Source organism: Oncorhynchus gorbuscha, linkage group LG13 (assembly GCF_021184085.1).
Source record: "Oncorhynchus gorbuscha isolate QuinsamMale2020 ecotype Even-year linkage group LG13, OgorEven_v1.0, whole genome shotgun sequence".
Taxonomy (NCBI): Eukaryota; Metazoa; Chordata; class Actinopteri; order Salmoniformes; family Salmonidae; genus Oncorhynchus; species Oncorhynchus gorbuscha.
In genome coordinates this window covers 71022645-71046945 of record NC_060185.1, presented here as the reverse complement: position 1 = coordinate 71046945, position 24301 = coordinate 71022645, and the positions used below count along the sequence as shown (strand labels likewise).

Genomic DNA, 24301 nt, shown 5'->3' with positions numbered 1-24301 from the left:
ACACAAACACTTCATCAATGGGTAGGGGGAGAGAGGAGGTTGGGGTTAAGGAAAGTGTTTGAGCAGTGAAAAGGGGAGGGGTGGGGTAAGGCAAGGAAGGGAGAGGAGGGAAGGGGGTGGGGTAGCAGGTTTCACTTACCTCTTGAAAGCCTCAGTGGGGTTTCTCTCACACTCCCCGGGCTGCAGGGCGCTCTGCACCGCTGGTTCATGCACCTTCTCCTTGTAATCCGGCACCAGGCCGCTCTGGCAGATCTGGGCCACCAGGCCTCGGATGAAGCCGCCAAGGCAGAGTGTGTCCGAGTCGTCCGCACGGCAAAAATGGAAGGCCAGATTCTGCTGCTGCAGCCCCCGATGAGCCCCCTGGGCTGAGGTGGGCCACAGAAGCTCTGTGCATAGGGCCGTCTTCCCACTCCCAGGCCCCCCCACCAGCAACACCCCCCAGGTGGTGGCCTTCGCAGAGCCTGCTGTGGAACTGCCGCTGGGGTTGGGTGCGCCAGTACCGGAGGCAGAGGACTGCTTGCTTGGAGTGGTGATCACACCACTCAGGCCATTCGTTTTTTCCCGGATGCAGTGCTGGATCTTGTGGAAGACCCAGTCCCTGCAGTAAAAACGCTTCCCCTGCAGCAAACTGGTTTGGGCCATTTTGAGATACTGCTATTCCGACTATTCCTCATAGGGCTTTCCTTGCCCTCACGTTTTCAACCCAGAGTGGGCCAGCTGTAAATTTGAATATCCATTTTGTTGACTCCACATGTGCTTTTCCAAGTTGATTGCAGCTGTCCTTAGCGTTGTCATAAAGCCAAAGTGAAACTGAGGCTCCCTTCTGAGAAAACACAGAATGGTTGTGGACAAGAAAACCAGTTTTTGAGACGTCGCTTAATATATGGGGCAAGAAAAGAGTCACAATTGAGGCTTATACTGTACATTTTCCACTAACTTTTTCCATGGCTTTCTCATTGGCTGGACTGAATGCCCAGTATTATTCCAGGTTTGTTGCTTTAACATGGTGTTGTGCATGACAGGGCACAGTGCTTTGAGTGCATCCACTTTCAAACTCAACCACAGCTTGATTAGCCCTGAGAGTCAGTTATCTGTTTCTCTTGATACATTTCAAAGAGAAACTGGAGCAGAGATATTGTTTCCATTACATTTGCCAGAGATGCGTTGGTCTGTCCATAAACATTGAGCGCCTGGTCACTTTCCTGGAATAAACAGTTTGGTGTAAAAAAAATAAAAAATCAGATTAGAGGTTCAACTTCTATCTAGCAATACAACTACACAGTTCACTCCCATTTCGAAAATGCATAGCATTTGCTGAATGGGGAGTTTGTTTATAACACAGTAACTAACAAGACATTGCTGATGGTCCTCACACTTGGACTCTGGGCATGGTTTCGTTCAGTTTCTCTAGCCTACTCACGGATCCTTCTTCCTTCCTATGTGGCTGTGTCGCAAACAAATCACATCCGTCCTGAACGGGGGAAAACTCCAAATGAGAGGACCCCCTTTCTCTTCCTACTACATCGATGTTCCCTATCCCTATCCCCTATAATGGCTAAAAGCAATAACCTTAAAGTGTCGGATTCTATTCAGATCTGTCATACAGGTGGGCGCTATTCTGCATAACAGTAATGGGTATATCACTTTAAAACACATGTATTATGTCCGGTAAATGTTATTATTCACCTTTCTCCAGTTTTCTAGGCACACATTTTATCGCGTAACCATTATAGCCTGCTACAGCGCTTTCATGTTTAGAAAGAAATGACAAGAGGTAGTTTAAAAAAAAACTCATTACCGAAATGCAACGGCAAAAAAAAACAACCTACGAATAGGTAGACACAACCGCTATTAGGGGTAAACTGTCATAGGTGTCGATGAAACGTGGACCAAAGACTGGTTAGGCTACACCGTCTTTTGTATGACAAAAAACCTCACCCATTTCTAAAATATAATACAATCGAACACCTTTAGTCAATCTAAAAACATACACAATGTAAAGATAATGTCATGCCCATTAAGAGCAAATACGTCAATTAACTGAATGCTGCCCGTAATCTGGTAAAATACAATGCAACTATTTTTTAAACTTTAAGCAAATGTGTATAACGTTTTTCAATGTTACAGTTTCAAATGTCTCGTATAGCCTGCGGCTTCTCACCTCCTGCTGAATCTCCCTTTTCTTTTGGTTTCTGTGTCCGTGGTAAAACCATCTGTCGTCTAACCAAATGCTATGCTTTAAAAGCAATATTTGATTTGCTTAATAGATTTCCAATCCCCATCTTCCACTTCGTCCATCCGCGTCTTTGCATTATTCTATATTTCAGCAGCGGCGGTTCCTGCTATCCAACACAGCACTGTAACCAGCAAACCATTCTCTTCCTCCAAACGCTCTCCAAAATTCCATCCCTCCTTGCATACAGAGCACACACGCAGGATGGACGCAAAGTCTGATGGGAATTGGGGTTTTGGCTCCCCAAGCCGCCATTATAACGGCCAAATAAACGCACATTTTCTGCATTTTAAAGAACAACAATAATTCGTTTTTTTAAAAGTGTTCGCGTTAAAACCAGCCGTTTTCTTTCTTTACATAAGATGTATAACAATGCTAATATAGTCCTAATGTTATTACGACAATGTTGCATAGAGGAAAAAGTGACAGTAAAAAATGTTCCAGACAATTTATAATCACTGATGACCTTTGAGGTACCATTAATCATTCAAGGCACTATGGTGTAAAACATTGTATTCCAACTGGTTGATCATTTGGGTGTTTTCAGAACAGAATACAGTAATTACCAGGCTAACTGCCTAAGATCACGGATTATTTGATTAAAGAATGACAAGAATGGTGTTGCAGTTGTAACACGTTGTAATTAAAAACAGTGTTGCTTGTGCCTGCAGTTCACACCGAGTAAATGAGTGTTTTAATTTCAAAGTAAACACCTTCCCTTCTTGTAAAAGTGTCGTCTGACCCTTAAACCTCTGGGGAAGTTATGCTTATAGAGCTGCCCCCAGTGGACACGACAGAGAGAGATAAGCAAATCTATATATTGAACCCAGCCTTTCTCCTGTAATCACACACACATACACACTCATCTCCTCTCTCTGTCTCCTCCTACCTCTCACTAATACAGTATGCCATGCAGGGTCTCCACCCACAGAGAAGTATGAATCTATGTTTCATCTGGCTGTTCACACGAAAATAACAAAACACAATCACCTCCAACGTACTACTCACTTTATACAGGCAACATTTGCATGGCACTCTTGTGAGAAGGGAGTGGTTGTTAATGTGCACTGTACCCGATTCTAATGTCAACTGGAGTTGATGTGTTATGAGCTCATTCCCTTAAGCTGTGGTAAAGCTGCATGTTGCTGTTTATACCACGCGCAAACTGCTCAGTAGATGTATCCAACAATGCATTCAAGCCAATCTGCGGAATATGGGTAATTTTCCCTCTCTGTGCCAGTTAAATACCAACTGGTTAATTTCAGAACAAGACACAGGTTAGGGGGATCATTGTGTGCCGTAACAATAATTCTCGTTTGTAAATATGTCCAATATATTCTGCCTCAATTTGACATCAACAGTTTAACACATTTGGTGTATTAGGTTGGCAGCATGTTATTTATTAGGGGAAAATAGTGTAGAGAGAGTGTCCGTGTCTTTGCCATTCTGTACTCTTGCTGAAATGTTGGCAGATGCTCTACTGCCCTGTAAAAAGGTTGTTGGTATATAGGTATCTAAAACACAGCTCTTAAGGGCCTGAGAATGTAGGTTAATGGGTTACTGCTTCATATTGCACCTTCTTGCCTTGCAACTTAAGGATAAAGAATGGGACCTTCAAAATGGCAATCTGGGGTGAAAAATATCTGTAATATACAGTGCCTTGCGAATGTCATGTTTTGTCTTAGATTGTCTTGTCATTTTGCTTTTCCCTCTGTTCATTTTCCCCCTGCTGGTCTTTTTAGGTTCGTTCCCCTTTTTCTCTCTCCCTTCCTCTCTCTCTTCTCTCTATCGTTCCGTTCCTGCTCCCAGCTGTTCCTATTCCCCTAATCAATCATTTAGTCTTCCCACACCTGTTCCCGATCCTTTTCCCTGATTAGAGTCCCTATTTCTCTCCTTGTTTTCCGTTCCTGCCCTGTCGGATCCTTGTCTATTGTTCACCGTGCTGTGTCTATGTATCGCCCTGTCGTGTCGTGTTTCCCTCAGATGCTGCGTGGTGAGCAGGTGTCTGAGTCCGCTACGTTCAAGTGCCTTCCCGAGGCAACCTGCAGTTCTTGATCAAGTCTCCAGTCTGTTCTCGTCATTACGAGTAGAATTATGCCTTTTGATTGTAAAGTTACTTTACTGGATTAAAGACTCTGTTTTCGCCAAGTCGCTTTTGGGTCCTCATTCACCTGCATAACAGAAGGATCCGACCTAAGAATGGACCCAGCGACTACAGATGCTCGTAACACTGCCGTCGAGATCCAAGGAGCCATGCTCGGCAGACACGAGCAGGAATTGTCTGCTGCTCGCCATGCCGTGGAGAACCTGGCCGCTCAGGTTTCCGACCTCTCTGGACAGTTCCAGAGTCTTCGTCTCGTGCCACCTGTTACTTCCTGGCCTGCCGAGCCTCCGGAACCTAGGGTTAATAACCCACCTTGCTACTCCGGGCAGCCCACGGAGTGCCGCTTCTTTCTCACCCAGTGTGATATTGTGTTCTCTCTCCAACCCAACACATACTCTAGCGAGAGAGCTCGGGTTGCTTACGTCATTTCACTCCTTACTGGCCGGGCTCGAGAGTGGGGCACAGCTATCTGGGAGGCAAGGGCTGATTGTTCAAACAATTACCAGAACTTTAAAGAGGAGATGATTCGGGTTTTTGACCGTTCAGTTTTTGGTAGGGAGGCTTCTAGGGCCCTGGCTTCCCTATGCCAAGGTGATCGATCCATAACGGATTATTCTATAGAGTTTCGCACTCTTGCTGCCTCTAGTGACTGGAACGAGCCGGCGCTGCTCGCTCGTTTTCTGGAGGGACTCCACGCAGTGGTCAAAGAAGAGATTCATGTTCAGCACGTTCGACGTGTTCTACAGCGCCCTTTAGAGAATTGTCTCTACGTGAAGGCTGAGAAGTGCTCTTTTCATGTCTCCTCCGTTACTTTTCTCGGTTCCGTTATTTCCGCTGAAGGCATTCAGATGGATTCCGCTAAGGTCCAAGCTGTCAGTGATTGGCCCGTTCCAAGGTCACGTGTCGAGTTGCAGCGCTTTTTAGGTTTCGCTAATTTCTATCGGCGTTTCATTCGTAATTTCGGTCAAGTTGCTGCCCCTCTCACAGCTCTTACTTCTGTCAAGACGTGTTTTAAGTGGTCCGGTTCCGCCCAGGGAGCTTTTGATCTTCTAAAAGAACGTTTTACGTCCGCTCCTATCCTCGTTACTCCTGACGTCACTAGACAATTCATTGTCGAGGTTGACGCTTCAGAGGTAGGCGTGGGAGCCATTCTATCCCAGCGCTTCCAGTCTGACGATAAGGTTCATCCTTGCGCTTATTTTTCTCATCGCCTGTCGCCATCTGAACGCAACTATGATGTGGGTAACCGCGAACTGCTCGCCATCCGCTTAGCCCTAGGCGAATGGCGACAGTGGTTGGAGGGGGCGACCGTTCCTTTGTCGTTTGGACAGACCATAAGAACCTTGAGTACATCCGTTCTGCCAAACGACTTAATGCCCGTCAAGCTCGTTGGGCGTTGTTTTTCGCTCGTTTCGAGTTTGTGATTTCTTACCGTCCGGGTAGCAAAAACACCAAGCCTGATGCCTTATCCCGTCTGTTTAGTTCTTCTGTGGCTTCTACTGATCCCGAGGGGATTCTTCCTTATGGGCGTGTTGTCGGGTTGACAGTCTGGGGAATTGAAAGACAGGTTAAGCAAGCACTCACGCACACTGCGTCGCCCGCGCTTGTCCTAGTAACCTCCTTTTCGTTCCTGTTTCCACTCGTCTGGCTGTTCTTCAGTGGGCTCACTCTGCCAAGTTAGCTGGTCATCCCGGTGTTCGAGGCACTCTTGCGTCTATTCGCCAGCGCTTTTGGTGGCCGACTCAGGAGCGTGACACGCGCCGTTTCGTGGCTGCTTGTTCGGACTGCGCGCAGACTAAGTCGGGTAACTCTCCTCCTGCCGGTCGTCTCAGACCGCTCCCATTCCTTCTCGACCATGGTCTCACATCGCCCTAGACTTCATTACCGGTCTGCCTTTGTCTGCGGGGAAGACTGTGATTCTTACGGTTGTCGATAGGTTCTCTAAGGCGGCACATTTCATTCCCCTCGCTAAACTTCCTTCCGCTAAGGAGACGGCACAAATCATCATCGAGAATGTGTTCAGAATTCATGGCCTCCCGTTAGACGCCGTTTCAGACAGAGGCCCGCAATTCACGTCACAGTTTTGGAGGGAGTTCTGTCGTTTGATTGGTGCGTCCGTCAGTCTCTCTTCCGGGTTTCATCCCCAGTCTAACGGTCAAGCAGAGAGGGCCAATCAGACGATTGGTCGCATACTACGCAGCCTTTCTTTCAGAAACCCTGCGTCTTGGGCAGAACAGCTCCCCTGGGCAGAATACGCTCACAACTCGCTTCCTTCGTCTGCTACCGGGTTATCTCCGTTTCAGAGTAGTCTGGGTTACCAGCCTCCTCTGTTCTCTTCCCAGCTTGCCGAGTCCAGCGTTCCCTCCGCTCAAGCGTTTGTCCAACGTTGTGAGCGCACCTGGAGGAGGGTGAGGTCTGCACTTTACCGTTACAGGGCACAGACTGTGAGAGCCGCCAATAAACGCAGGATTAAGAGTCCTAGGTATTGTTGCGGCCAGAGAGTGTGGCTTTCCACTCGCAACCTTCCTCTTACGACAGCTTCTCGTAAGTTGACTCCGCGGTTCATTGGTCCGTTCCGTGTCTCCCAGGTCGTCAATCCTGTCGCTGTGCGACTGCTTCTTCCGCGACATCTTCGTCGCGTCCATCCTGTCTTCCATGTCTCCTGTGTCAAGCCCTTTCTTCGCACTCCCGTTCGTCTTCCCTCCCCCTCCCGTCCTTGTCGAGAGCGCACCTATTTACAAGGTACGTAGGATCATGGACATGCGTTCTCGGGGACGGGGTCACCAATACTTAGTGGATTGGGAGGGTTACGGTCCTGAGGAGAGGAGTTGGGTTCCGTCTCGGGACGTGCTGGACCGTTCACTCATTGATGATTTCCTCCGTTGCCGCCAGGATTCCTCCTCGAGTGCGCCAGGAGGCGCTCGGTGAGTGGGGGGTACTGTCATGTTTTGTCTTAGATTGTCTTGTCATTTTGCTTTTCCCTCTGTTCATTTTCCCCCTGCTGGTCTTTTTAGGTTCGTTCCCCTTTTTCTCTCTCCCTTCCTCTCTCTCTTCTCTCTATCGTTCCGTTCCTGCTCCCAGCTGTTCCTATTCCCCTAATCAATCATTTAGTCTTCCCACACCTGTTCCCGATCCTTTTCCCTGATTAGAGTCCCTATTTCTCTCCTTGTTTTCCGTTCCTGCCCTGTCGGATCCTTGTCTATTGTTCACCGTGCTGTGTCTATGTATCGCCCTGTCGTGTCGTGTTTCCCTCAGATGCTGCGTGGTGAGCAGGTGTCTGAGTCCGCTACGTTCAAGTGCCTTCCCGAGGCAACCTGCAGTTCTTGATCAAGTCTCCAGTCTGTTCTCGTCATTACGAGAAAAATTATGCCTTTTGATTGTAAAGTTACTTTACTGGATTAAAGACTCTGTTTTCGCCAAGTCGCTTTTGGGTCCTCATTCACCTGCATAACAGCGAAAGTATTCGGCCCCCTTGAACTTTGCGAACTTTTGCCACATTTCAGGCTTCAAACATAAAGATATAAAACTGTATTTTTTGTGAAGAATCAACAACAAGTGGGACACAATCATGAAGTGGAACAAAATTTATTGGATATTTCAAACTTTTTTAACAAATCAAAAACTGAAAAATTGGGCGTGCAAAATTATTCAGCCCCCTTAAGTTAATACTTTGTAGCGCCACCTTTTGCTGGGGGTATGTCTCTATCAGTTTTGCACATCGAGAGACTGAATTTTTTTCCCATTCCTCCTTGCAAAACAGCTCGAGCTCAGTGAGGTTGGATGGAGAGCATTTGTGAACAGCAGTTTTCAGTTCTTTCCACAGATTCTCGATTGGATTCAGGTCTGGACTTTGACTTGGCCATTCTAACACCTGGATATGTTTATTTTTGAACCATTCCATTGTAGATTTTGCTTTATGTTTTGGATCATTGTCTTGTTGGAAGACAAATCTCCGTCCCAGTCTCAGGTCTTTTGCAGACTCCATCAGGTTTTCTTCCAGAATGGTCCTGTATTTGGCTCCATCCATCTTCCCATCAATTTTTACCATCTTCCCTGTCCCTGTTGAAGAAAAGCAGGTCCAAACCATGATGCTGCCACCACCATGTTTGACAGTGGAGATGGTGTGTTCAGCGTGATGAGCTGTGTTGCTTTTACGCCAAACATAACGTTTTGCATTGTTGCCAAAAAGTTCAATTTTGGTTTCATCTGACCAGAGCACCTTCCTCCACATGTTTGGTGTGTCTCCCAGGTGGCTTGTGGCAAACTTTAAACAACACTTTTTATGGATATCTTTAAGAAATGGCTTTCTTCTTGCCACTCTTCCATAAAGGCCAGATTTGTGCAATATACGATTGTTGTCCTATGGACAGAGTCTCCCACCTCAGCTGTAGATCTCTGCAGTTCATCCAGAGTGATCATGGGCCTCTTGGCTGCATCTCTGATCAGTCTTCTCCTTGTATGAGCTGAAAGTTTAGAGGGACGGCCAGGTCTTGGTAGATTTGCAGTGGTCTGATACTCCTTCCATTTCAATATTATCGCTTGCACAGAGCTCCTTGGGAAATCTTTTTGTATCCAAATCCGGCTTTAAACTTCTTCACAACAGTATCTCGGATCTGCCTGGTGTGTTCCTTGTTCTTCATGATGCTCTTTGCGCTTTTAACGGACCTCTGAGACTATCACAGTGCAGGTGCATTTATACAGAGACTTGATTACACACAGGTGGATTGTATTTATCATCATTAGTCATTTAGGTCAACATTGGATCATTCAGAGATCCTCACTGAACTTCTGGAGAGAGTTTGCTGCACTGAAATTAAAGGGGCTGATTAATTTTGCACACCCAATTTTTCAGTTTTTGATTTGTTAAAAAAGTTTGAAATATCCAATAAATGTCGTTCCACTTCATGATTGTGTCCCACTTGTTGTTGATTCTTCACAAAAAAATACATTTTTATATCTTTATGTTTGAAGCCTGAAATGTGGCAAAAGGTCGCAAAGTTCAAGGGGGCCGAATACTTTCGCAAAGGCACTGTATATCATTTATTTCAACACTACAGACAGCAAACAAAGCCCAGAGGACTGCAATCTGCATCCAACATTTTGAGTGTATCCACTTCAAGCTATTCCACTCAAACATTACGGCACGCTTTCCAAAACAAACATGTATTTCATAAAAGCATACATGCAAATCAATATATTCCACAGTGAAGACAATGTAACATTGATGGACAATAAGAGGCATCAAAATCTTTGTTTCTTCTTCACATGCAATAGCACTTAGTGTACTTCACAAATCGCAGCAGCAGGTCAGCAGGTGAATAATACTTAGCAATCACTCAATGCGGCTCCTTGATTTGAGCATGCTCCAAGAACAAATACCTATTTTAAGGTGTGTGTGTATAGGCACAGCATAGCTATTGAAGTAATTTAGGGCGTGACTAATGTGCATAGCAGTAAATGTTTGGCTTGCTGCATCCTGGACTCAAAGCATGAATCACCTTCTGTGATAGATTAGCAATCATATAGTCTAAATATCAATATCCCATTAAAGTGACATATTTAGAGACTATTGACATTTGCGGTGACACTGACATGACCTTCTCATTCCCAACATCTTCTCTAATTGTAGATATGGAAAATACTTCGATACGAGCATGTATGTTGACGAATATTTTATCTTCTTAAGGCTTGAAATGTTGTTGTTAGACACAATACTCCCTTGCTGTTGGACCATTATTGGAGCTAAACATGTTTCATATGTCACGCGTTCCTCTCCCTGTCAGTTAGAAAAATCCTTCATAGCACAATGTCTTCAGGGCCACAGAAACAAGTTGAGAGAAACTCAAGTGTCATGGTTCAACAGAGTACTAAGACCCCTCAAACAATGAGGGCAGTTGGCAATTTCAAGGCCATTGAGCTCCACTATGTTTGAGGTTAAGACGTATCATTGGGTTTTGAGGACCATAATGAGTCTGCTGCCTTCAGGACAGGGAAATGCAATACAATAGACCTACTTTTGGTTTTGCTGCTGGGTTTTTCTACTGCGTGAATTCATCTCAAATGACGTGAATTGGTTTGACGGGATGTCGGAAATCACACCAAGACCGAGCCAGGCAATTAATAACAACACCTAATAGTGTAAATGTCATATGTCATCTGTCTACCTGGAGTGGGTTTAGTTTTCTCATGGAAAATAAGCTTTTGTTCCTTGCAGTTTTTTGGCCTCCGAAAATAAATAACTACCACCTACTCCAAAGAAGTTGTTGATTGGAGAACAATGCTGTCAATCACTTTATAAGACAGATTCACACAGCTCTGGGGCCAAGTTGACACTCTTTGTACAATGTTGTCCAGCAGACTGGAACTAACAACATCTACTCTCTGAAATATTAATATCCCTGGAGTGAGTGTGTGTTGGCTGACTATGGAAAACTGGCACAACATTGATGCATTACTAAAGGGGGAAGTCTTCTTCTCTCTCGCTCTCTCTCTCTCTCTCTCTCTCTCTCTCTCTCTCTCTCTCTCTCTCTCTCTCTCTCTCTCTCTCTCTCTCTCTCTCTCTGTGCCTTCAGGCTACATCTCCCACTATCGATGCTAAAGATCCTGTGAATTCCCAACATTGCTATATTTGTCATGCAAAGGCCATGTTTACTATATACAAAATGCATCCACTCTTTGTCCCTTACTTGGGGTAATTACTGATCTGACAAGGTTTGATTGGTCGAAGAAAGAGAATGGAAACTACACTAACCATCCACATACCGATCAGTGAGCACTTCAACGAAGGATACATTTTACAGTATTTAAGGGGGGGCATTAAATGTAATGCATCCCAGAGTGGACAACGTATAGTAGATTCATTCTCTGAGGTAATGCTTTTAATGAATGCTTTTAATGAAGTGTGGTTTTAAAAGGACTGTTACAAGTTTATGCAGTCTACCATCATTCGTACTATTTCCCCATGAGACATAAGTTATGGTATTCACATAGGCTATATCATTGAGTTTAGAGCTAGGGTTGTATGAGTCAACATGGGAAGGAACCCTCATAACAAGCAAAATCACTTTTTATTGAGATTCTATTGCAGCACTGTTCCCAAATTCCATACCCAAATTCTCATTGTAAATGCATAACCTCTTGAGTACTGAATTATTAATTCTAAAATAACAATATAAAACATGAAACAATAACATGTAGTCTTCATAAATCTAGGACATGGACATTGAATCGTGAGCATTGTAAAACAATACAGACTTAAATAATTGATGAAGTCTTGGTGGAAACAAAGGACTTGTGATAAGCCCCCAGACTGCGGTGGATACTCATGAGAGTATTAGATGTCTGTGTCTATGTGTCTCTGAAGGACTCCTTTGAAAAAAGAACAGCTTTGTCTCTCAGCATTTTGATTACGTAACTGGCTCATCCAAGTCTACAAGTTTCACTCTTCTCTTTATTTCCTACTTTCCCTTATCAAAAGGATGAAATACGAGCGCCTGTGGAGGAGAAATATGACTCATCATGGCGCACTATTGACAGAGACGGAAGAGGAAGCGAGACGCCACACTCGCTGTTTTTTTCTGGTTCAATGAAAGTCAATGATCTAAGTAGACTAGACCCAGCTGCTATTGCATTGGTGTCTATGGGAGACACTCACTTACGTAGACCAGAACTGACCATAAAAAAAGGAAAACGTCCTGAGTGAACTCTTCGTTTATCCACTGTCTTTGCTAGCGAGTCACTTGAGACAAAGTATGTTCACAAGTAAAGAGCACGGCGTGTCGGTGTGCAGTGATGACCTCGTGCATTCTGGGTGCGGAGTGATGACCTCATACCAAGAGCATAAACTCTTGGTCCTCCACCACACCATGTTACCATTGTTTGCATGGTATGTGACACCAGTCTGGTTCCTCATATTTCCCAAAGGACTAGAAGTTGTTTAAGTAGTGGTGAGAATATGTAAAACAGTCTAGTTGTAAAATGAACTGCAGAAGTTATTTGACGATAAGAGGTAGATTGGTGCATTGATACCTTAGCTGCTCTTCCGTCCGGACAGTCCCACTTCCTTCCCCTTGCAGTGACCTCCAACTGGCCTGGAGGTGACATGGCTGTCTGTTGTTTTGCTACACTGCAAAACTGCCTATTTAGCTGCCTAATTCATAGCTGACTATTTCTTAACTGCCTATTTCTTAGTTGCCTATTTCTTAGTTGCCTATTTTTTAGCTGCCCTATTTCTTAGCTGCCTATTTCTTAGGTGACTATTTTTTAGCTGCCCTATTTCTTAGCTGCCTATTTCTTAGCTGCCTATTTTTTTGGCTTTCCTATTTCTTAACTGCCTATTTCTTAGTTGTCCTATCTTTTAGCTGCCTATTTCTTTGCTGCCTATTTCTTAGTTGCCTATTTCTTAGCTGCCCTATTTCTTAGCTGCCTATTTCTGAGCTGCCTATTTTTTTGCTTTCCTATTTCTTAACTGCCTATTTCTTAACTGCCTATATTTCAGCTTCCCTATTTCTTAGCTGCCTATTTCTTAGTTTTCCTATTTTTTAGCTGCCTATTTCTTTGCTGCCTATTTTTTTATCTGTCTATTTATTAGTTTTCCTATTTTCTTGCATTCCTATTTCTAGCTGCCTATTTGTAGCTGCCTATTTCTTCGCTGCCTATTTTTTTACTTTCCTATTTCTTCGTTTTTCTATCTTTAGGTGCCTCTTTCTTTGCTGCCTATTTCTTAGTTTTCCTATTTCTTAGTTTTCAATGCCTTTTAAAAAGGACAAGGACACTGTAAAGGACCTTCATTGTAAGAAAGAAAATTAGTAAATGTGTGAAGACAGGAGACATTAGTTTTAAAGTCTATTGCATTTGTCTAATTAGCTTGAGTGACTTTCAAGGTCAGTGATGACTGGAGAGATGCCATCAGGGATATCTGTATCATGGTGATTGGAGAGATACCATCAAGGATATCTGTATCATGGTGATTGGAGAGATGCCATCAGGGATATCTGTATCATGGTGATTGGAGAGATGCCATCAGGGATATCTGTATCATGGTGATTGGAGAGATGCCATCAGGGATATCTGTTTCATGGTGATTGGAGAGATACCATCAGGGATATCTGTATCATGGTGATTGGAGAGATACCATCAGGGATATCTGTATCATGGTGATTGGAGAGATGCCATCAGGGATATCTGTTTCATGGTGACTTGAGAGATACCATCAGGGATATCTGTGCCATGGTGACTGGAGAGACACCATCAGGGATATCTGTTTCATGGTGACTGGAGAGATACCATCAGGGATATCTGTATCATGGTGACTGGAGAGATACCATCAGGGATATCTGTGCCATGGTGACTGGAGAGATACCATCAGGGATATCTGTGCCATGGTGACTGGAGAGATACTATCAGGGATATCTGTATCATGTTGACTGGAGAGATACCATCAGGGATATATGTGCCATGGTGACTGGAGAGATGCCATCAGGGATATCTGTGCCATGGTGACTGGAGAGATACCATCAGGGATATCTGTGCTATGGTGACTGGAGAGATACCATCAGGGATATCTGTGCCATGGTGACTGGAGAGATACCATCAGGGATATCTGTAACCATGGTGACTGGAGAGATACCATCAGGGATATATGTGCAATGGTGACTGGAGAGATGCCATCAGGGATATCTGTGCCATGGTGACTGGAGAGATACCATCAGGGATATCTGTGCCATGGTGACTGGAGAGATGCCATCAGGGATATATGTGCCATGGTGACTGGAGAGATACCATCAGGGATATCTGTGCCATGGTGACTGGAGAGATACCATCAGGGATATCTGTGCCATGGTGACTGGAGAGATGCCATCAGGGATATCTGTGCCATGGTGACTGGAGAGATACCAAGTGTGTGCAGGCCAAAGGGTCAAAGGTTGCCACAATTCCAGAAGTCTTAATATGTTTTCCAGAATCTATGACTAATCTGATAGTTTAACAACCATTGCCTTCCATTTGGAGTCAAACTTCAGCACTTGGTCAGTTGAGCATAGCAAATGAAGTCATTAAACTCATAATGTAGACAATATGGGAAATGTTTAGATTCACATTTTCAATGTTGTGATTATGGCACTTCAACTACAAAAATACTTATTCTAGATTTGTCTTATATTACTTACAGTACACTAACGGTTTTTAACATGTTTTTTTCTATTGTGAAGCACTTTTTCTATTGTGAATTGCATAATTCTACCATCTACGATTCCAAGACTATGCGCTAGTGTTGTCGGTGTTTTCAGAAATACACAATGCCTAATACTTCTCTCTCTCATTAACCATGTTTCAGCATAACTTCACTGTGGTTTCAGTATTGCTGAGGAGAGTACACTGTCAGACTCTCTTAAGGTAGCCATTCACAGGGTGGCATTTCCTTTCCCTTACCCACTATGCAATTACTGCCTAAACTGGGCTCTGTCTGAAGTCTTACCAGGTGCGGCTGGAAATTGTGTGTTTGGCAAGAATGCCATCTGTTCAGGGAATACCAACATTATCATCTCCCTCACAGGCCTTTTATGGTTCTCTGTCATCGATAAAGCTAAAGAAACACAGCTGGTAATCTTGAATATTCTGAATGCACTGTTGCATATAAACAGTAGTTGTTGGCATAGGGCTTAGGCCATTCATTTATTTTCTTTCTACACTTAGCCCGAACATACAATGGCACGCATTCATGACTATATACTGTATCTCAGATGCGAACTGCATTCACAACGTAGGCTACCCATCTGTCCCTGGCACAATACCCCTCTACTCTGTACACTGGAGTCAAGAACAGTCTGTCGACAAATGGACGAGAGCACGTTTGCTCGCTTCACGTCCAGATAGGCACGTCATGTTGTTAAACCGTCTCCATTTGTTCGAGTGAAACTGTGGATTCAGACGTTTTTCTTGCACCGGAATAATATTTCATTTGGATTTCATGTACTTGAACGAAACAATATTCACCATGTAAAACACGCTTCTGTTATGTGTTAATATGATTTATTTTAGACTTAATGCAGAACTGATCCTCCTCAGTTATACGAACAGTCCATTTTGAGTGGGGGAGGAGGACAAGGACGAGGTCAATGGAACATAACATGACGAAATGGAAGGCAGGCTTGGTATTGTCAGAGGAAGTGAGATCCTAGATATATGTTGTTCTCTGGGCCATCTGAAGAGGCTGTCCGGAAATATATGGAAGCCAGTCGTATGGCTGTGCTGCATAGGTGGAAGAAAGAGAACATATGGCTTGTAAATCTCACCAATGGGGGTCTATGAGGGATGTGATGCCAGGCTTGCAAGACTATTCAAACATTTTCTCCTGCTCGTTAAAAGGGAAAAGAGGGTGAAAAGAGGGTGAAAAGAGGGTGAAAAGAGGGTGAAAAGAGGGTGACCTCTTAAGGATCTGACCCCTTTTTTTGTTATTTTTTTGTTGTTGCCTAAAACGACATACTGAAATGGCTGCCTGTAGCTCAGGACCTGAAGCAAGGATATGTATATTCTTGATACCCTTTCATTTAGAAATGTCATTGTTTTCCATGAAAACATACATGAAATGAGTTGGAAAATGAATAGGAAATATAGTCAATATAATATAATTTCCTACAGGATCAAATATCTAAGTGGCCCCAAACTTTTGAACGGTAGTGTATATCAAAATCAAATCAAATCAAATCAAATGGTGTTTGTCACATGCGTCGAATACAACACCTTACAGTGAAATGCTTAATTACAAGCAATTACAATAAAAAATACTCTGGGTAGCCATTTGATTAGCTGTTCAGGAGTCTTATGGCTTGGGGGTACAAGCTGTTTAGAAGCCTCTTGGACCTAGACTTGGCGCTCCGGTACCGCTTGCCGTGCGGTAGCAGAGAGAACAGTCTATGACTAGGGTGGCTGGAGTCTTTGACAATTTCAGGGCCTTCCTCTGACACCGGCTGGTATAGAGGTCCTGGATGGCAGGAATCTTGGCCGCAGTGATGTACTGGGCCGTACGCACTACCCTCTGTAGTGCCTTGCGGTTGGAGGCAGAGCAGTTGCCATACCAGGCAGTGATGCAACTTGTCAGGATGCTGTCGACGGTGCATCTGTAAAACCAGATGCACCTGTAAAACCAGATGCACCATGAAATAATGGTGCATCTGAAATAATAATATTTCATGAAATAATACTCGCAAAACACCAGTCTCAACGTGACTCTGGGATGCTGGCCTTCTAGGCAGAGTTATTTTTATTGGCCAGTCTGAGAAGTGGCTTTTTCTTTGCAACTCCGTAGCAAAGCGTTGATAGTAGCCTCAGGGTTGCCTGGGTGCTCCCGTCGAGGTTAGAAATCTTTTTCCTTCACATTTATTTTGTCTGTTGCCACTTTTTGTTTACTTTACAGTACGCCTACTGATATGAGAAAACACCCTGGATGATAAGAAGCATATCTAGCACTCTGCCTCATCAATGTTATGAGGTTATAATATTTTTTTACCAATCCATGTTTTGAGAAAATGCATTATTTATAAAGTCCAGATGACATGCTGATGTTTATTCACCACAGGCAGCGATTAGTCAGGCTGGTGGATTAGGAGACCATTTGAACATTAGCAGAAGTGAGTTTGTCTGAGAATGTTAGGCATTTGGGGTTGGAGAGTAGACTGATTGACAGATAAGTCATTCTGAGACATGTTCCATTGACCAGTGAGAGGACTTGCTCTTTGGCAAATTTAAGAGAAAGTGCGGAAAAAATAGATACATTAAAAAGCCTCACGTCTGCAGCCCAAAGATAACAGACATACAATTTAACACACGCGCACACACACACACACACACACACACACACACACACACACACACACACACACACACACACACACACACACACACACACACACACACACACACACACACACACACACACACACACACACACACACACACACACTGCGCACAGGTTGCTGCTGTCACAACAAACAAAGCAGTGAGTGACCCCGAGGTGTCTTGGAGGCATCACTGAAATCAGCTGTCTTTATGTAAACACACTCGCCTGCTGGTAGTACAATAGGCCAGACTGCACCTGAGACTGTCCCCTGTGTTGCAAGCGTGCCGAGAGTATCGAACCACCATAATTCTCATATAAAGATTTTGTTTTCTAAAAAGGTTTGCATTAATGTTATCTGTGTCCCACTTCAAAACTCATATATTTATATACAGTATCTATAACTAGCCTTTGGATGGCCTCTGGAAACATGCCCGTCAACTGTAGACAGCAATGAAACGTGTCATTGGCCCACTAATAGAGGCTGTATAATGAGAGCAGAGCCCTGTCAGTGGTCGTCTGAGCAGTCTGCAGCCGTCCTTCCCAGCCTGCCTTTCAGCAGTGTCGCCCAGCGCTGTTGAGGGCCTTAAATCTCGTCTGCTATTCTGCTGACGAGCCAAAGGCGTCCATCTCCCACAGACAAAAGTAATTAGGTTTCCACTGAATCCTCAGTATACTGCAGCCCTGGAGTTTGCCTCTCCCCATCCAGCCCTGAATCAGACCCCATCCTGTGTGTGTGTGTGTGTGTGTGTGTGTGTGTGTGTGTGTGTGTGTGTGTGTGTGTGTGTGTGTGTGTGTGTGTGTGTGTGTGTGTGTGTGTGTGTGTGTGTGTGTGTGTGTGTGTGTGTGTGTGTGTGTGTGTGTGTGTGTGTGTGTGTGTGTGTGTGTGTGTGTGCGCAAGCGAGTGTTCTGTCATTTCACTATTTCAGACAGTAGACAAAAGTAGGGCAACAGGAAGCAACACATTTTATAAATGACATTTCTGGAATACACTGGTCTGGCTTTCAGGCAGAAGTAATGTTTTTGGTTTAGTCCAAAATCTGAAATGATGCATCTCCAAGTGTATTTTTTAGGCCAGTACTATAAGCCAGAGTCATAGCAAATCCATCTTGGGGTTTCTCTTTCATCAACATTTGCACAAGCCTTACAATATCTGTTCATGTCAAATTCTGGCATGTCTAATTGGTTCCAGAAGTTCATAAACCTCTGCCATCAGAAGTTAGTTAGTGGGTGTCACTGTCAAACTAGCCTGGCTGCAGTGAGCGACAAACAAAACTTCCTAATAGAGGTAAGCATTGTGCTGTGAATTGGAGAGCAGTAGAGGTCCGCCAGCTGACACATTCTCGATTAGAAGGACTTGGTTGTAGACAGGGGTTAGCTAGTTCAGATCTACTGATAGTGCCCCTGAGAAACGCAACAGCTGCCTTCTCAATCAGAGGTTGTTCGGAGAGAGAAAGAAAAGCCTATGTCTCTCAACGTTAGCCTCTAAAAGAAAAATGTCTGAACATACTACACTGAATAAAAATATGAACGCAACATGTAAAGTGTTGGTCCCATGTTTCATGAGCTGAAATATAATAGACCAGAAATTTGCTGTTCACACAAAAGGGTTATTTCTATTAAATGTTGTGCACAAATGTGTTTACATCCCTTTTAGTGAGCATTTCTCCTTTGCCAAGATAATCCATCCACCTGACAGGTGTGGCATATAAAGAAGTGGATTAAACAGCATGATCATTACACAGGTGCACCTTGTGCTGGGGACAATAAAAGTCTGCTCTAAAATGTGCAGTTTTGTCACATAACACAATGCCACAGATGTCTCAAGTTTTGAGGGAGTGTGCAATTGGCATGCTGACTGCAGGAATGTCCACCAGACCTGTTGCCATAGGATTGAATGTTCATTTCTCTACCTTAAGCCACCTTCGACATCTTTTTAGAGAATTTGGCAGTACATCCTACCGGCCTCACAACCACAGACCACATGTATGGCGTCATGTGGGCAGGCGGTTTGCTGATATAAATGTTGTGAACAGAGTGCCCTATGGTGAGGTTATGGTATGGGCATGCATAATCTACAGACAACGAACACATTTTGCATTTTATCGATGGTATAATTTGAATGCACAAAAATACCATGATGAGATGCTGAGACCCATTGTGAGGCCTATTTTTTTAAAGATATCTGTGGCCAACAGAGGCATATCTGTATTCCCAGTCATGTGAGCCTACTGGGGCCTACTGAATTTATTTTAATTGACTGATTTCCTCATATGAACTGTAACTCAGTAAAATCAATGAAATTGTTGCATGTTGTGTTTATATTTTTGTTCAGTATATATTTACATGTTGAGTAAGGTCAAAGCTTCACGTATCGTAATACAACATATGGGCAGCATTTTTATTTTCACCTGAAAGTAAGGGACCAGCTTGCATTTAAAGGGGCAATCTGCAGTTACTACATCCATTTTTGGATATATACAATGCCTTCGGAAAGTATTCAGACCCCAACTATTTTTCCACATTTTGTTATGTTACAGCCTTATTCTAAAATTGATTAAATAAAACATTCTCCTCAGCAGTCTACACACAATACCCCATGACGACAACGCGAAACAGGTTTTTAGAAATTTCGTAAATGTATTAAATATGAAAAACAGAAATACCTTATTTACATTAGTATTCAGATACTTTGCTATGAGACTCTGAAATTGAGCTTAGGTGAATCCTGTTTCCATTGTTTCTACAACTTGATTGGAGTCCACCTGTGGTAAATTCAATTGATTGGACATGATTTGGAAAGGCACACACCTGTCTATATAAGGTCCCATAGTTGACAGTGCATGTCAGAGCAAAAACCAAACCATGAGGTCAAAGGAATTGTCCGTAGAGCTCTGAGACAGGATTGTGTCGAGGCACAGACCTGGTGAAGGATAACAACAACAAAAAATATGCAGCATTGACGGTCCCCAGTGACCTCCATCATTCTTAAATGGAAGACGTTTGGAACCACCAAGACTCTTACTGGAGCTGGCTGCCCAGACGAACTGAGCAATCGGGGGAGAAAGGCCTTGGTCAGGGAGGTGACCAAGAACCTGATGGTCACTCTGACAGAGCTTTAATGCTGTCGGGTGCTGGCAGCAGCATACTGTGGGGATGTTTTTCAGCGGCAGGGACTGGGAGACTAGTCAAGATTGAGGCAAAGAACAGAGCAAAGTACAGAGAGATCCTTGATGAAAACCTGCTCCAGAGCACTCAGGACCTCAGAATTGGGGCAAAGGTTCACCTTCCAACAGGACAATGACCCTAAGCACATAGCCAAGACAATGCAGTAGTGGCTTCGGGACAAGGCTCTGAATGTCCTTGATTGGCCCAGCCTGAGCCCGGACTTGAACCCAATCGAACATCTCTGAAGAGAGCTGAAAATAGCTGTGCAGCAATGCTCCACATCCAACCTGACAGAGCTTGAGAGGATATGCAGAGAAGAATGGAAGAACCTCCCAATATACAGGTGTGCCAAGCTTCAAGGTGTCTGAATACTTTCCGAAGGCACCGTAAGATAGCTTTAGAGTATCAACAATGCCGGTGTTTGTCCAATCGCATAATCTCTTACCCGTCTCGCCCACTCATGTCCGTGTGGATCAAAGCATCCATATTCGGACATCCTCAGACATCAGTCTTCGATAAAAATATCATCTAAAAGTTATGGTAAAATCAAACATTTGAGGCTTTTTATTATTTGGTGTTTCAAATCTAAATAAAGATCGAAAATTGTGTACTGTTCAAATGAACATGGTGGGTCAGGACTGATTGAAGTTGACTTTTTAAATTTTTTAATTTCACCTTTATTTAACCAGGTAGGCTAGTTGAGAACAAGTTCTTATTTACAACTGCGACCTGGCCAAGATAAAGCAAAGCAGTGCGACACAAACAACAACACAGAGTTACACATGGAATAAACAAACATACAGTCTGTAACGGCGTTCTTCGTTTGTTGAAAGAGAGTCGGACCGAAATGCAGCGTGGTGGTTACTCATGTCTTTAATGAATGAATCGCGGTACATGAAATAACTGATACAAATACAAAACAACAAAACGGAACGTGAAACCTAATTACAGCCTATCTGGTGAAACTACACAGAGACAGGAACCATCACCCACGAAATACACAGTGAACCCCGGATACCTAAATACGGTTCCCAATCCGAGACAACGAGAATCACCTGACTCTGATTGAGAACCGCCTCAGGCAGCCAAACCTATGCAACACCCCTACTCAGCCGCAATCCCAATAACAACAAAACCCCAATACGAAATACCACAAAATAAACCCATGTCACACCCTGGCCTGACCAAATAATTAACGAAAACACAAATACTAAGACCAAGGCGTGACACAGTCAATAATACAGTCTGTGCAAATATGGTAGGATAAGGGAGGTAAGGGAATAAATAGGCCATAGTGGTGAAATAATTACAATATAGCAATTAGACACGGGAGTAAGAGATCAGAGAATCACCAGCAGCAAGAGTGACATCATTGATGTATACAGAGAAAAGTGTCGGCCCGAGGATTGAACCCTGTGGCATCCCCATAGATACTGCCAGAGTTTCGGACAACAGGCCCTCCGATTTGACACACTGAACCCTGTCTGATAAGTAGTTGGTGTACCAGGCGAGGCAGTCATTAGAGAAACCAAGGCTGTTGAGTCTGCCGATAAGAATGTGGTGATTGACAGAGTTCAAAGCATTGGTCAGGTCGATAAATACAGCTACACAGTATTGTCTCTTATCGATCGCGGTTATGATATCGTTTAGGACCTTGAACTTGGCTGAGGTGCACCCATGACCAGCTCTGAAACCAGATTGCATAGCGGAGAAGGTACGGTGGGATTCGAAATGATCGGTGATCTGTTTGTTAGCTTGGCTTTCGAAGACCTTAGAAAGGTAGCGTAGGACAGATATAGGTCTGTAGCAGTTTGGGTCTAGAGGTTCTCCCACTTTGAAGAGGGGGATGACCGTGTCAGATTTCCAATCTTTGGGGATCTCAGATATGAAAGAGAGGTTGAACAGGCTAGTAATAGGGGTTGCAACAATTTCTGCAGATAAGTTTAGACTTTAACCTTTTATGACTAGGGGGCAGAATTTTCATTTTTGGAAAAATAACGTTCCCATAGAAAACAGGATATTTTGTCAGGACAAGATGCTAGAATATGCATATAATAGACAGCTTAGGATAGAAAACACTCTACAGTTTCCAAAACTGTAAAAATATTGTCTGTGAGTATAACAGAACTGATATTGCAGGCGAAAGCCTGAGAAAAATCCAATCCGGAAGTGACATCTTTTGAAAGCTCTGCGTTCCAATGCGTCCCTATTGAGCAGTGAATGGGCTATCAACCAGATTACTTTTTCTCCGTATTCCCCAAGGTGTCTATAGCATTGTGACGTAGTTTTACGCATTTATGTTGAAGAATACCCGTAAGCGGCTACATTGCGCAACTGGTCACCTGATGGCTCCCAGAGTGATTCTAGATCATTTTAGACTTTAAGTTATGTAATGTTCAACAGAAAAAAAGTTTAAAACACTGACGCGTTTCGGCAGCATGGACTTGGTCAGGGAGTTCAAAGAGGACTGTTATAGTTATTTTCGAAAGAGAGGGTCCAGATTGTCTAGCCCGGCTGATTTGTAGGGGTCCAGATTTTGCAGCTCTTTCAGAACATCAGCTATCTGGGGTGCAGGGCTGTTGACCGAGGTAGGGGTAGCCAGGTGGAAAGCATGGCCAGCCGTAGAAAAATGCTTATTGAAATTATCAATTATCTCATACTTATGGTTATGAGCTGAGTGATCTACATTTCCATGCCTGGTAATGTATGATCACAGCCTATGCTGTTTCTACTTTCGATGCATTTTTAGGCCATGATCGCCCAGGCAGAATAAATGTTGACCATACTGTAAGAACCACCCAAACTGACTGAATTGGGAATGTACTGAAATTGCATCAAAACACAGCTTCTACTCAGCAAATATAATTATCGCTCTTCTCTGCTTTAAAAAACACATTTTCTCCCATAAAATCAACATTTTGTCTCCACAATGTAACTTCAACTGACTGCTTCCCAACCAGTTTTCCTGATATAAAAGCAGACACTTGCACAAGGCCCCTGAAATAGTCAAACTCCCTCTCCCAGCCACCCAATAATATGCTATGGTGTATGTATGGCCGTCTCAATAACACAATAACCCTGCATAACATTAAAATGTCAGAGTATTTCATAGTGACTGAAATCTTTGTTGGCTACCAGTCATGCTGAGTCCTCTGAGCATTGCCATTCAACCGTGTATTTGTCTCAGCACAATGTTTGTTTTGACTACAGGGGTTCAGATTCTATCTCCAAGAAGAGAAAACTCTTTATGCATCTGCTACCCTAAGAGAACATCAGGTGCCACTCACTGATAAAACCGTTTATGACACATGTTGCAAACGGGAACCTACTTAACTTAAACCATTTACAGAATTTCCTATGGATAATGCAAAAAAGCTCAGAAAAACAAATAGACTATAAGAACCATAACAATCCTCTTTGTACTCCCTGACCAAGGCCATGCTGCCGAAATGTGTCAGTGTTTTTAACTTTTTGTTCTATTGAACATTCCATAACTTGAAGGCATTTAAACTAATTATATGAGGAGTTCGTTGGTCATTTTTTTTTAAAGACCATTTAACCCTTTCACCAAAGAGCTCCTTAATACCTAGAGAGTTCTACTGTTGCATCCCAGCAGCATTCCCTTTCGTTATTTTTTTCGACTAAAATAATGAATTTTGGAATTAATTTGATAATAAAACAGTGCCTACTGTGTTAAACTGACGACAAGTTCTACTTTCAACGGATTCACAGAGCAAGACTAATCTTGTCCAACCCCAGTGAACCCGGATATCGTTTTTGATTGATTAGGTCATTGTGTCTACCACAGCTGTTGTTCACACCATGCTTTTGGCTGGACTATTCTCCATCAACAGTGCCAATCAATTATATTCCCTGTTTTATGGTTACATAAGCTTCTGTTCTGTTGGAGTCCTTTGCTAAGTGGCGCATTGGAAAAAAAAGGAATTTAGTTAGACATGGAAGG

General features: G+C 43.5%; 1 protein-coding gene across 1 annotated transcript in view; it reads right to left on the bottom strand.

Moving 5' to 3' along the window:
- The window catches only part of LOC123993471 (ankyrin repeat domain-containing protein 50-like), a 41525-nt gene extending 39137 nt beyond the window's left edge, over nt 1-2388 (bottom strand). Inside the window, exons 1-2 of the mRNA XM_046295647.1 lie at nt 2162-2388; nt 140-1202 (exon numbers count right to left, since the gene is read on the bottom strand). Of these exons, the coding sequence (XP_046151603.1) occupies nt 140-642 (503 nt within the window). The 5' untranslated portion in view covers nt 643-1202; nt 2162-2388. The remainder of the gene's footprint in view (nt 1-139; nt 1203-2161) is intronic.
- Nucleotides 2389-24301: the final 21913 nt, after the last annotated feature.